The sequence below is a fragment of the Anguilla anguilla genome, chromosome 9 (genome assembly GCF_013347855.1).
Source record: "Anguilla anguilla isolate fAngAng1 chromosome 9, fAngAng1.pri, whole genome shotgun sequence".
NCBI lineage: Eukaryota > Metazoa > Chordata > Actinopteri > Anguilliformes > Anguillidae > Anguilla > Anguilla anguilla.
The window spans coordinates 51,876,116-51,889,894 of record NC_049209.1 but is presented as its reverse complement, the minus strand read 5'-3'; the positions used below and the strand labels follow the sequence as shown (position 1 = coordinate 51,889,894).

At 38.3% G+C, this 13,779-nt stretch overlaps 3 protein-coding genes across 3 annotated transcripts; all 3 read left to right on the top strand.

Moving 5' to 3' along the window:
* Positions 1-1,735: 1,735 nt before the first annotated feature.
* Positions 1,736-4,093, top strand: LOC118236415 (olfactory receptor 1-like). Its single transcript, XM_035434773.1, has 3 exons — positions 1,736-1,850; positions 2,191-2,279; positions 2,610-4,093. The coding sequence occupies exon 3, from the start codon at positions 2,670-2,672 to the stop codon at positions 3,639-3,641; it is 972 nt and encodes a 323-aa protein (XP_035290664.1). The 5' UTR covers positions 1,736-1,850; positions 2,191-2,279; positions 2,610-2,669; the 3' UTR covers positions 3,642-4,093.
* Positions 4,094-5,364: 1,271 nt separating this feature from the next.
* Positions 5,365-7,723, top strand: LOC118236407 (olfactory receptor 52E4-like). The gene is made up of 2 exons (XM_035434760.1): positions 5,365-5,657; positions 6,574-7,723. Exon 2 carries the CDS (start codon positions 6,631-6,633, stop codon positions 7,615-7,617), a length of 987 nt encoding a protein of 328 aa, XP_035290651.1. The 5' UTR covers positions 5,365-5,657; positions 6,574-6,630; the 3' UTR covers positions 7,618-7,723.
* A 2,100-nt stretch (positions 7,724-9,823) lies between these two features.
* LOC118235336 (olfactory receptor 51F2-like) lies at positions 9,824-11,976 on the top strand. Its single transcript, XM_035432554.1, has 2 exons — positions 9,824-10,018; positions 10,923-11,976. The coding sequence occupies exon 2, from the start codon at positions 10,981-10,983 to the stop codon at positions 11,950-11,952; it is 972 nt and encodes a 323-aa protein (XP_035288445.1). The 5' UTR covers positions 9,824-10,018; positions 10,923-10,980; the 3' UTR covers positions 11,953-11,976.
* Positions 11,977-13,779: the final 1,803 nt, after the last annotated feature.

Genomic DNA, 13,779 nt, shown 5'->3' with positions numbered 1-13,779 from the left:
GTTAAATATATAAATTTAAGAATCGTGATAAAACAAATAGTAAGTTAAATGATAAATCTAGGCATTAATGAAAAAGGTTAAAGAATTAAGATTTGAATTAACTATATGTATTTTACTAAATATTTGCTTCTGAAAAAAATGATACAAGCTAAATATTTCTTTTATGAATTATTTATTTTCAAAAATCTGATTCAAAGCTTAAGTTGTATATTTAGTCTGTATAATTTTAGACATGTAAATTCAATCTGAAAATAAGACCTAAAAGATTTATTTTGAATGTCTGTAAAATCTGAGATGAAGGACTCAATCAAGCATAAATCAATCGCCCAATCAATTGCCGGACCTCACTAATGCTCTTCTGGCTGAATAGCAGCAAATTCCTGCAGCAATGCTCCAACATCTAGTATACTGCCATCCCAGAAGAAATGAAGTTATTATAACAGCAAGGCGTGCACTGACTCGATATTAATTCCCATAATTTTGGATGAGATGATGGATGTCAGGTGTCCACGTACTTTGGCCATATAAAGTATTTGGGGATTCAGGCCTGGTGTTTCCTCTGTTTCTGTTTCCTTACTGATCTGCAAACGTCCTTGTGAGGTCTCTGCAAACCGCACTACACAAATAAAACTGAAGTGAAATTGAACAACGACCCCCTGGTGCACCTGGATATGGGTCTGCCCAGTGCCACAAAACAGTGGTGGGCCACTCAGCTGAAGAAGTATCAGCTTACTCTTAAGTATAGGTAAGGTAATGTGAATCCTGAATAGTGGACAGTGGACCAGTCAGCCTGGTGCAGGGGGGCAAAACCATGGTGGACCTGGAATGGAAGGAGCAGCAGCAAGCAAGGGGATGTCTATCTGTAGGCTCTGGCTGAGTGGGTGCACTTGGAGGAGCCCCCGCAGAGAGGGGAGCAGTGACAGTCCCCACCAGAAGATCATCAGTGGTGGAGAAAGTGGGAGTGGCTCTGCATTAAGGGGCAGCCCATGGCCGCAGGAGCGAGGAACAAATTGGAGCTGAAGGGGTGTGGCCCATTCAGGCACCAGTGAGAGAGCATGAGGACCAGTTGTGGCTGTATCACGAGGCCCTGGAACATCAGGGAGCAGGGAAGTCCTCCAAGGCTGGTTCTTCTGGCCCGGGATGGGGGCAAACATGAGCAGCCATTTGACAGGCTTAGTAAAATATTAGTACCCCATGTGCCCTTTCAGTTTATAAAGTCATAATTATCACATGCTGCTTCGACCCCATTAATTACCGCTTGCAGTGATATTTATTATTATTATTATTATTATTGGTTCTGTAATCAAACAGCAATCAGAAAGTTTGCCCATTTTATCCGTGGTAACTATTCGATTTATTTTTTTTCTTCAGTGTTTCACGATCTGAATGCAGGATTAAACTCTCAGAAATAAACGTCCAAAAAACATCCATATAACATTTTATCTGCACAATGTTTCAAGCTCATGCATATATATACAAATCTGAACTATTAACAGTTATGCCACAACCCCGGTCCTAAAAGTGAGGCTCCAAACATGTAAACAAACAAAGCATTTATAAATAAATAATCCCAAACAAGGAACACAAAATCAGTTACTATCGTTGCGTCATGTTGCATTAATATCACATGAGCGTTTCTCTTGTGTTCTGTTCCCTTGGTGTATTGCTCTGTGTCAACACTAGAGGATATAAGAATCACAGTGCACACTGACTCACCAGTCTTTTTCAACTGAACTATCATCAAGTTACATATTCTAGAAGAGAAACAATGAAAGACATTGGTTTCCCAATCTAAATGAGAAACGGATGCATTGACATTTTTGGTCTGTGCAGTTTGCAAAAAATTATTGGTAAGTATGAGCTACACCTTAATGTAGTCCTTCATTAATTTCAAAGAGCTGCCTTTTTTCTGCTTAGCTCGAAGCACATGGCAATTATTCTAATGGAAAAGTGAATCTAAAATAATTTCACTTTTAAAAAATGTATTAAAATATATTGCATTTGAAAACTTTCCCTTCGAGGATTTCTGAAAGAAAATGTATAATGTCAAATATTTCAGTGTAAAAACTATTCATAGATACTGTTCATCATTAAGCTCTCTTTGACAGATTTCTGTTGCGATTAAACTATACAAACGTAACAGAAAAAGAAGCAGAGATGTAATGAGTATGTAACATGATTGTTCTGCAGAGCTGTGCTACAGAGACCATTTGAGGGTCTGGTGATCAATGTGACAAAGGGGTCTATCAATGGGACACATTGGGCACATAGAGCAGAAGGTACAAGTGCTTCGGTACTGAGACCACCCCTAAACATAAACATGGTACCTATTGAAACAAGATCTGAGTGTTCTATGAAGCCATAAATTGTTCATTGAAATATGATGTATTTGTCAGTCACTGAATAATGGGTTGAATGAAGCCTTAGAATTTGGTCTTGCTATTTTTGTTTGGGACACTCAAAATTAATTGATGCAAGAAATTAATAATTATTAATAAATCTGAGCTTCTGTGGTTCCCTTTAGATAAATATTTTATAACCCACACATTGATAACTTTGTTGTGTTCCAGGAATTCCTTTCTGTAGGCTGACCTATTTTTTATTTTCAGGTCCTAAAAGGCTATTTTTCCAGGGGGTGAGAAACCGTGTGAGGAGCAAGCAAACTTGCGATGAGCCCACTGAATTCAAATTCCTTTACTAACGCCACTATTGTGCGTCCTGAGTTCTTTGTCATAAGTGGTTTTGCCGGTATTCCCCACGCAAACTACTACTATGTGTTCTTGTGCTTCGTTTATGCTCTGAGTCTACTAGGAAATACCTTTATCATGTTTGTGATTTACACTGACCACCGTCTCCACAGTCCAAAATACATTGCAGTGTTTAATTTGGCTGTGTCTGACTTGTGTGGAAGCACTACACTTGTTCCTCAGATGATTGACACTTTGCTGTTTAAATTACATTTAATCTCCTACGAGGCCTGCTTGACTAACATGTTTTTTGTTTTTTGGTTTCTCTCTGTGCAGTCTTTCACTCTTGCTGCTCTGTCCTATGATAGATTTGTTGCTATATGCTTTCCACTGAGATATAATGAGATTGTGACTAATAAATCAATGTTGGTGATTACAGCCATATTATGGATTTTTGCAGGACTGGATATTCTCATAGGAGTGATTTTCATTAGCAGAATATCATTCTGCAAATCCATTGTGATAAACAGCTATTTCTGTGATCCTGGACCCATACACCTTTTGGCATGCAATGACAACACTCCAAGTGCTGTGATGAACTGGACACATCCTGTGATAATTCTCTGGTTACCAGTACTTTTTATCACAGGTACATATATTTGTATAGGCAGAGCATTATTTAAAATTTCAGAAGCCTCTGAGCGCCTCAAAGCCATGAAGACATGCACCTCTCATTTGATCTTGGTGAGTGTGTTTTATCTTCCTATATGTATCACCTATGCAATGAGCTCCACCATTCAATTGAACACCAGAATAGTTAACATGTCCCTGGCAACTGTCTTGCCACCAATGCTGAATCCAATCATTTACTCTCTGAAGACAGAGGAATTCACAGAATCCATTAAAAAGCGATACAGAAGAAACAAGTTTCACATCGCTGTAAGGAATAAATAAATGTGTTTATCATAAATGACTGACTACAAGTTTGACTATGTTCATTTTTTAAACCATGCACTCAACTGAATTGTAAGAGCTATTAACTAATTAAATACAATAAATTAGAACAACACATACTTATGAGCATATAGAGTATTTGGGGATTCAGGCCTGGTGTTTCTTCTGTTTGCTTCATTTCTGTTGCCTTACTGATCTTCACATGTCCTTGTGAGGTCTCTAAAAACCACTATACAAATTAAATTGAATTGAAATTGAAATTGAGCAACCGCTGCCTGCACTTTGAGATGGATCTGCCCAGTGGCACAGAACAGTGGTGGGCCACTGAGCTGAAGAACTATCAGCTTACTCTTAAGTATAGCCAAGGTAATGTGAATCCTGAATAGTGGACGGTGGACCAGTGAGCCTGGTGCAGGGGGATAAATCCATGGTGGTCCTGAACTGGAAGGAGCAGCAGCAAGCAAAGGGATCTCTATCTGCAGGCTCTTGCTGAGTGTGTGCACTTGGATGAGCCCCCACAGAGAGGGGAGCAGTGACAGTCCCCACCAGAAGAACATCAGTGGTGGAGAAAGTGGGTCCATTGCCGCAGGACCTTGGATCCAGTTGGAGGTGAAGGGGTGTGGCCCATCCAGGCACCAGTGAGAGAGCATGAGGGCCAGTTGTGGCAGTGTCACAAGACCCTGGGTCATCAGGGAGCAGGGAAGTCCTCCAAGGCCGGTTCTTCTGGCCCGGGTTGGGGGGCAAACATGAGCAGCCATTTGACAGGCTTAGCAATTGCTGATCATAATGAAACTGGATGCATATATTGACCTCCTGACATGGTGTGAACTTTAGGGGGGAACTATACCAACTATGAAAGTTTTCAAAGAGTGCATCTTAGGCTATGCTTAATGAAAAATCTTATAATTTACATTAATAATGAACCAGCTTTTGCAAACTAATCCTAGGCCGTTAGGCTGAGCTTCACCAAATTCATCATTATGAAACTGGGCATACCTGTGTAAGATTTGCATCTGAGGCAGCATTCTAATTTTGGTGACCTTTCGCCAATAGGTGCCACTGCAAGAGGAAAATAAACAAAAATGCCACCAACTCCTCAATTGCTTGACCAGTCTGGTTGAAACTTTGCATGCTATGTAGTTTATCAGTCTTCCATTGAATGTACAATGATGAAGTCATATCTACAAAAATATGGCCACCATTAGCCAATCAACTCTCAGTCGGCATGTGACAGGCTTAGTAATGGCTGATCATCCTAAAACTTGTATGCACGTTGACTTCTGAGTTTGGGAATACCATGTCAAATTCTGGGGCAGAGACTAAAAATATTAGTACTTTATGTGCCCCATCAGCTTAAAAAGTCCTTATTATCACATGCTGTTTGAACCGCATTAATTACCGCTAAGCAGTGATATTATTATTATTATTATTGGTTCTGTACTCAAACAGCAATGAAAAAGTTTGCATATTTTATTCATGGTAACTATTCAATTCATTTTTTTCCTCCAGCGTTTCACGATCTGAATGCAGGATGTAACTCCCTGAAATAAACGTTCAAAAAACATCCATATAACATTTTATCGGCACAATGTTTCAAGCTCACGCATACATATACAAATCTGAAATACTAACAGTTATGCCACAACCCAGGTTCTAAGCGTGAGGCTCCAAACAAAAAAAAACAAACAAAGCATTTATAAATAAATGAACCCAAACAAGGAACACAAAATCAGGTACTATCGTTGCGTCATGTTGCATTAATATCACATGGGCATTTCTTTTGTGACCTGTTCCCTTGGTGTATTGCTCTGTGTCAGCGCTAGAGGATATAAGAATCACAGTGCACACTTTGACTCACCAGTCTTTTTCAACTGAACTACCATCAAGTTCAAGGACATTCATCCTCTAAAAGAGAAACATCAAAGTACATTGGTTTCCTATTAGAAAAAGAGGTCTTCTAAATGAGAAACGGATGCATTGACATTTTTGGTCTGTGCAGTTTGCCGAAAATTATTGGTAAGTATTAGCTACACCTTAATGTCGTCCTTCATTTATTTATTTCAAAGAGCTGCCGTTTGTCTGCTTAGCTTGAATCGCATGGCAATTATTCAAACTGAAAACTGAATCTAAAATAATTTTACTTTTAAAAAAATTGATCAAAATATATTGCATCAAAAAAATTTCCCTTTGAAGATTTCTGTAAGAAAACGCATAAAGTAAAATATGTCCGTGTAAAAATTATTTATGGATATTGTTCATCATTAAGCGCTCTTTGTCGGGTTTCTTTTGCGATTAAACTATCAGCATATTCTTTTATAACTGAAGGGTAGGGTGATACAAACGTAACAGAAAATGATGTAGAGCTGTAATGAGTATGAAACGTGATTGTTAGGTTTTATGGAGAGATGTGTTAACAGTGACCTTTTGAGGTTCTGGTGATCAGTGTGACAAAAGGGTACAATAAACCAGGTAAAACTGATTTAAAACACATAGTTATTGTAAAGAATATAATTAACCTAATTTAATTGATGAACATTTGTGACAAGAACAATAAAAATAGAAATTGTAGTTTAAAAAAAAAAAAAAAAAATCAAAGTGGGACATGAGGATAAAGGTGAAGATGCTAAGGTCCCAAGGGCCCCCCTAGATTGTAAAATGATTGTTATGTGTTCTATGAAGTCACAAATTATTCATTGAAAGTATGATAATGTAGAATGGATTGAATGAAACCTGGGATTTTTTAATTTTCTTTTGTTTCATTTATATTTTTTTGATTGAGGCACACACAATCCATTAATTCAAGATTAAATAATTACTAATAAAACTGAGCTTCTGTGTTATCTGTAGCTGAATATTTGATAAAGCATACATTGTTAACTTTGTCATTTTTCAAGAATTCATTTCTTTAAGTTAACCTATTTTTTATTTTCAGATCCTGAAGAACTGGTTTTTCAGGGGTGAGAAACAGTGAGGAGCAAACAAACCTGCGATGAGCCCCCTGAATTCACCCTCCTTCATTAATGCCACTATTGTTCGTCCTGAGTTCTTTTTCATAAGTGGTTTTGCTGGTATTCCCCATGCAAACTACTACTATGTCTTCTTGTGCCTTGTTTATGCTCTGAGTCTACTAGGAAATGCATTTGTCATGTTTGTGATTTACACTGACCACCGTCTCCACAGTCCAAAATACATTGTCGTTTTTAATTTGGCTGTGTCTGACTTGTGTGGAAGCACCGCAGTTGTTCCTCAGATGATTGACACCTTGCTGTTTAAATCACATTTAATCTCCTACGGGGCCTGCTTGACTAATATGTTTTTTGTATTTGCTTTTATCACTGTGCAGTCTTTCACTCTCACCGTTCTGTCCTATGACAGATTTGTTGCGATATGCTTTCCACTGAGATACAATGAGATTGTGACTAGTAAATCAATGTTGGTGATCACAACCATAATATGGATTTTTGCAGGAACGGCCATTCTTATAACTGTGATATTTATCAGCAGAATATCATTCTGCAAATCCGTTGTGATAAACAGCTTTTTTTGTGATCATGGAGCTGTACAACTTTTGGCATGCGACGACAACCCTCCAAGTGCTGTGATAAACTGGACACATCCCGTTATAATTCTCTGGTTTCCAGTACTTTTTATCACAGGTACATATATTTGTATAGCCAGAGCGTTATTTAAAATTGCAGAAGCCTCTGAGCGCCTCAAAGCCATGAAGACCTGCACCTCTCATTTGATCTTGGTGAGTGTGTTTTATCTTCCAATATGCATCACCGACGCAATGAGCTCCACCATTCAACTGAACACCAGGATCGTGAACATGTCCCTGGCGACTGTCTTGCCACCAATGCTGAATCCAATCATTTACTCTCTGAAGACAGAGGAATTCACAGAATCCATTAAAAAGCTGTACAGAAGAAACAAGATACAAATTGTTGTAAGGAATAAATTAAAAACAAATGTTTAATCACAAATGACTGACTACCAAATTTCACTGTGTTCATTATTTTGAACACTCCACTCCAATGTGAACTGTAAGAGCAATTAACAACTTGAATATAATAAATTGGAACCCGGTGCATATGAAAAACAATTATTTATTTTCAAAAATATGATTTAAAACGTAAGTTGTATATTTATTCTGTATGTTTTGAGATTTTTTAATTCAATCTGAAAATATGAACTAAAAGTTTTATTTTCTATGCCTGTTAAATCTGAGAAAAAAAGACTCATATCGAGCATAAATTGCCCAATCAATGCCGAACCTCAGTAATGCTCTTCTGGCTGAATAGTAGCAAATTCCTGCAGCAATGCTCCAACATCTAGTATACCGCCATCCCAGAAGAGCTGAAGTTGTTATAGCAGCAAGGCGTGTACCGACTCCATATTAATTCCCATACTTTTGGATGAGATGATGGATGTCAGGTGTCCACGTACTTTGGGCATATAGCGGATTTGGGTGTTCAGGCCTGGTGTTTCCTCAGTTTCCTCTTTTTCTAATGCCTTACTGATCTGCAAACGTCCTTGTGAGGTCTCTATGAAAACAGTATACAAATAAAATTGAATTGAAATTAAAATTGAGCAACCACCCCTTGCACTTTGAGATGAATCTGCCCGGTGCCACGAAAAAGTGGCGGGCCAGCAGCTGAAGAACTATCAGCTTTCTCCTCAGTATAGGCCAAGGCAAGGGAACGTGAATGCTGAATACTGGACAGTGGACCAGTGAGCCTGGTGCAGGGGGGTAAAACCATGGTGGACCTGGATTGGAAGGAGCAGCAGCAAGCAAGGGGATGTCTATTTGCAGGCTCTGGCTGAGTGGGTGCACTTGGAGAAGCCCCCGCAGAGAGGGGAGCAGTGACAGTCCCCACCAGAAAAACGTAAGTGGTGGAGAAAGAGGGAGTGGCTCTGCATTAAGGGACAGTCCATTGCCGCAGGAGCGAGGAACCAATTGGAGGTGAAGGGGTGTGGCCACATCCTGGCACCAGCGAGAGAGCATGAGGACCAGTTGTGGCTGTATCACGAGGCCCTGGGTCATCAGGGAGCAGGGAAGTCCTCCAAGGCTGGTTCATCTGGCCCGGGATGGGGGCAAACATGAGCAGCCATTATACAGGCTTAGCAATTTCTGATCATCATGAAACTTGATGCATATATTGACCTCTTGACATGGTGTGAACTTGTACATTTTGGGATCAGTCGACCATTAGGGGGCACGATTTCAAATTTGAAAGTTTTCAAAGAGTGCATCTTAGGCTATGCTTATTGGGATATCTTATAATTTACATTAATAATGAACCAGCTTTTGCAAACTAATCCTAGGCCGTTAGGCTGAGCTTCACCAAATTCATCATCATGAAACTTGGCACACGTGCAAGATTTGCATCTGAGGCAGCATTCTACTTTTGGTGACCTTTCACCGATAGGTGGCACTGCAAGAGGAAAATGAATAAAAATACCTCCAACTCCTCAATTGCTTGACCAGTCTGGTTGAAACTTTGCATGCTGTCTTGTCATCAGTCTCCCATTGAATGTATAATGATAAAGACATATCTACAAAAATACGGCCACCATCAGCCAATCAGCTGTCAGTCGACATGACACAGTCTTATAAATGGATGATCGTCCTAAAACTTGTATGCATGTTGACTTCTACGATTGGGAATACCATGTCAAATCTTGGGGCAGAAACTAAAAATATTAGTACCCTATGTGCCCCTTCAGCTTAAAAAGTCCTAATTATCACATGCTGCTTAGACCACATTAATTACCACTTGCAGTTATATTAATAATAATTGTTTCTGTACTCCATAATGCGTGCCCATTTTATTAATGGTAATTATTCTATTAATTTTTTTTTTTGGTGTGTCACTATCTGAATGCTGGATGTAACTCCAAAAAATAAACGTCCAATAAACATCCAAATCACATTTCACAACACAATATTTCAAGCTCACGCAAACATACACAAACCTGAAATAGTCACAGTTATGCCATAGGCCCAGTCCTGAGAATGAGGCTCCAAACAAAGAAAGCAATTAATAAATTAATAATCCCAAACAAGGAGCACAGAATAAGTCTCTATCATGACGTCATGTTGCATGCATATCACATGAGCGTTTTTTTTTTTTTTTTTGTGTGTTCTGTTCCCTTGGTGTATTGCTCTGTGTCAACACTAGAGGATATAAGAATCACAGCGCATGCTTTGTCTCACCACAGTCTTTTCCAACTGAAGTATCATCAAGTTCCTGGACATACATCTTCTAAAAGAGAAACATTGAAGTACATTGCTTTCCTAATAGAAAAAGAGATCTCCTAAATGAGAAACGGATGCATTGACCTTTTTGGTCTGTGCAGTTTGCCGAAAAATATTGGTAAGTATTAGCTACGCCTTAATGTAGCCTTCATTTATTTATTTCAAAGAGCTGCCATTTTCTGCTTAGCTTGAAGCGCATGCCAATTATTCTAAATGAAACCTGAATCTAAAATAATTCTAGATATATACTGCATCAAAAAACTTTTCCTTAGAGAATTTCTGAAAAAAAAAATGCATAAAGTAAAATATTTTAGTGTAAAATTTTTTTAGGGATTTTGGTCATCATTAAGCTCTCTTTGTCAGGTCTCTATGTGATTAAACTATCAGAATATTCTATTAAAACTGAAGGGTACAGTGATACAAACGTAACAGAAAAAGATGTAGAGATGTAATGAGTATGAAACATGATTGTTAGGTGTTATGCAGAGATGTGCTAACATAACTTTTGAGGGTCAGGTGCTCAAAGTGAGAAAAGAGTAGAATAAACCAGGTAAAACTGCTTTAAGACACATAGGTATTATACAGAATAAAACTCATCTATTTTAATTGATTAACTTTTGTGAAAAGAACAATAAAAATAGAAATTGTAATTTTTTTTTATCAAATCAAAGGAGCACAAAGGGATTAAGCTGAACGTCCTTGGGAGATTGTAACATGATTTTGAGTGTTCTATAACGTCACAAATTGCTCATTGAAAGTATGAAAACATAGAGGTGTTCAAACATATTTTTTCAGTCACTGATTAATGGATTGAATGAAGCCTTAGACTGTTATCTTTTGTTTGATTTTTTTTATTTTCTTGTTTGAGACGTACAAGATACATTCATTCAATAATGAGCAATTGTTAATAAATCTAGGCTTCCGTGGATTCTGTAGCTGAGTATTTTCTGAAGCACACATTGTAAACTGTGTCGTGTTTCAGGAATTCATTACTTTAGGATAACCTATTTCTTTACTTTCAGGTCTAAAAGGACTGGTTTTTCAGGGGGTGAGAAACGGCGTGAAGTAAACAAACCTGCGATGAGCCCCTTGAATTCAACCTCCTTTATTAACGCGACTATTGTGCGTCCTGATTTCTTTGTCATAAGTGGTTTTGAGGGTATTCCACACGCGAACTACTACTATGTGTTCTTATGCTTCGTTTATGCTGTAAGTGTACTAGGAAATGCTTTTGTCATGTTTGTGATTTACACAGACCACAGTCTTCACACTCCAAAATACATTGTCGTTTTTAATTTGGCTTTGACTGACCTGTGTGGAAGCACTGCAGTTGTTCCTCAGATGATTGACACCTTGCTGTTTAAATCACATTTAATCTCCTACGAGGCCTGCTTGACTAATATGTTTTTTGTTTTTGGGTGTCTCAATATGCAGTCTTTCACCCTCATGTTTCTGTCTTATGATAGATTTGTAGCTATATGCCATCCGCTTAGGTACCATGAGATTGTGACTAATAAATCAATGTTGGTGATCACAATCATATTATGGATTATTGCAGGACTGGTTATTCTCGTAGCTGTGCTTTTTATAAACAGAATATCATTCTGCAAATCCATTGTGGTAAACAGCTTTTTCTGTGATCACGGAGCCCTAACACTATTGGCATGCGATGACAACCCTCCAAGTGCTGTGATAAACGTGCTAGATTCGATTATAATTCTATGGTTTCCGGCACTATTTATTACATGTACATACATCTGTATAGCCAGAGCGTTATTTAAAATTGCAGATGCTTCTGAGCGCCTCAAAGCCATGAAAACCTGCACCTCTCATTTGATCTTGGTGAGTGTGTTTTATTTTCCTATATGTATCACCTATGCAATGGGCTCAGCCATACCACTAAACGCCTGGATAGTTAATATGTCTCTGACCACTGTCTTGCCACCAATGCTGAATCCGATCATTTACTCTCTGAAGACAGAGGAATTCACAGAATCCATTAAAAAGCTATACAGAAGAAACAAGATAAACTTTGCTGTAAGGAATAAATGAATAAATGTTTTAATCACAAATGACTGACTAGCAATTTTGACTGTTCATTATTTTGAACTCTCCACTCAACTGTGAACTGTAAGAGCAATTAAATTGAATCCAATAAACTGGAACACAGTGATTAATATAAATATCAAGCAGTTCAATAAGTACAGTATAAATAGTGCTTTTTATTAAATGGGTAAAATGTAGAAAAACATGTTTGAGGCACTCTCTTTCAATAGGAGTATATAAGCCTCAAATGTTTTATTTTTCATTGCGACTCACTTTATAGATCAATTAAAGCAGTTAATTGCACAAATAAAACACCTCACTTGGTTTCTTAGGCCTAAAATTGTTTCTGATTTTAAGGTAGAAAAGAAAGCCAGCAGGCACTGCAGACAGAACTGAGTATCACTGTACTGAGGAGTAAACATCCTAAGGAAGCTAAGGCAACCGACAGTGGCATTCACAGACACTGTGTAGACAAACGCTTAGTCACGTCAGACATGATAAACGGTTATTACAGATGCCCTCTGTGGAAATCTCAATAGTGAATGCCAAAGAGGAACATTAAGTCCTTGAAACATTAAGTTTCACTGCCTTTCTAGAAGACCATTAAGAACCCCATCACTAAAGCCCGCCATTTACATTTACATTTTTAACAAAGTTTTGTTATAAAATAAGCTTTCAGCGAAATGTAATATTTTGGTTACGATAAAAACCTAGATTTAAATAAACGCTAAATATTACATTTAGAACAGAAGATTTATGCTAAATATATAAATTGAAACAAGATTTGTGGTAAAACAAATAGTAAGTTAAATGACAAATATAGGTATTAATAAAAAAAGGTTAAAGAATTAAGATTTTAATTAACTATATGTATTTTACTAAATATTTGCTTCTGAAAAAATAATGATATAAGCAAACTATTTATTTTTTATGAATTATTTATTTTTTAAAATCTGATTCAAAGCTTAAGTTGTATATTTAGTCTGTATATTTTTAGCTTGTAAATTAAAAGGTTTATTTTTAATGTCTGTAAAATTTGAGATAAAAGACTGAAATCAAGCATAAATCAATCGCCCAATCAATTGCCGGACCTCACTAATGCTCTTCTGGCTGAATAGCAGCAAATTCCTGCAGCAATGCTCCATCATCTAGTATACTGCCATCCCAGAAGAGCTGAAGTAGTAAGAGCAGCAAGGAGTGTACTGACTCCAAATTAATTCCCATAATATTTCATGAGATGATGGATGTCAGGTGTCCACGTACTTTGGCCATATAAAGTATTTGGGGATTCAGGCTTGGTGTTTTCTCTGTTTCTGTTTGCTTACTGATCTGCAAACGTCCTTGTGAGGTCTCTGCAAACCGCACTACACAAATAAAACTGAAGTGAAATTGAACAACGACCCCCTGGTGCACCTGGAGATGGGTCGGCCCAGTGCCACAAAACAGTGGTGGGCCAGCAGCTAATGAACTATCAGCTTACTCTTAAGTATAGTCAAGGTAATGTGAATACTGAATAGCGGACAGTGGACCAGTCAGCCTGGTGCAGGGGGGCAAAACCATGGTGGACCTGGATTGGAAGGAGCAGCAGCAAGCAAGGGGATCTCTATCTGCAGGATCTGGCTGAGTGGGTGCACTTGGAGGAGCCCCCGCAGAGAGGGGAGCAGTGACAGTCCCCACCAAAACAACGTAAGTGGTTAAGAAAGTGAAAGTGGCTCTGCATTAAGGGGCAGCCCATGGCCGCAGGAGCGAGGAACCAATTGGAGGTGAAGGGGTGTGACGACATCCTGGCACCAGTGAGAGAGCATGAGGACCATTTGTGGCTGTATCACGAGG

Excerpts from the sequence above, each read along its gene's own strand:
- LOC118236415 (XM_035434773.1), top strand. The coding sequence starts at position 2,670 with ATGAGCCCACTGAATTCAAATTCCTTTACTAACGCCACTATTGTGCGT.
- LOC118235336 (XM_035432554.1), top strand. The coding sequence starts at position 10,981 with ATGAGCCCCTTGAATTCAACCTCCTTTATTAACGCGACTATTGTGCGT.
- LOC118236407 (XM_035434760.1), top strand. The coding sequence starts at position 6,631 with ATGAGCCCCCTGAATTCACCCTCCTTCATTAATGCCACTATTGTTCGT.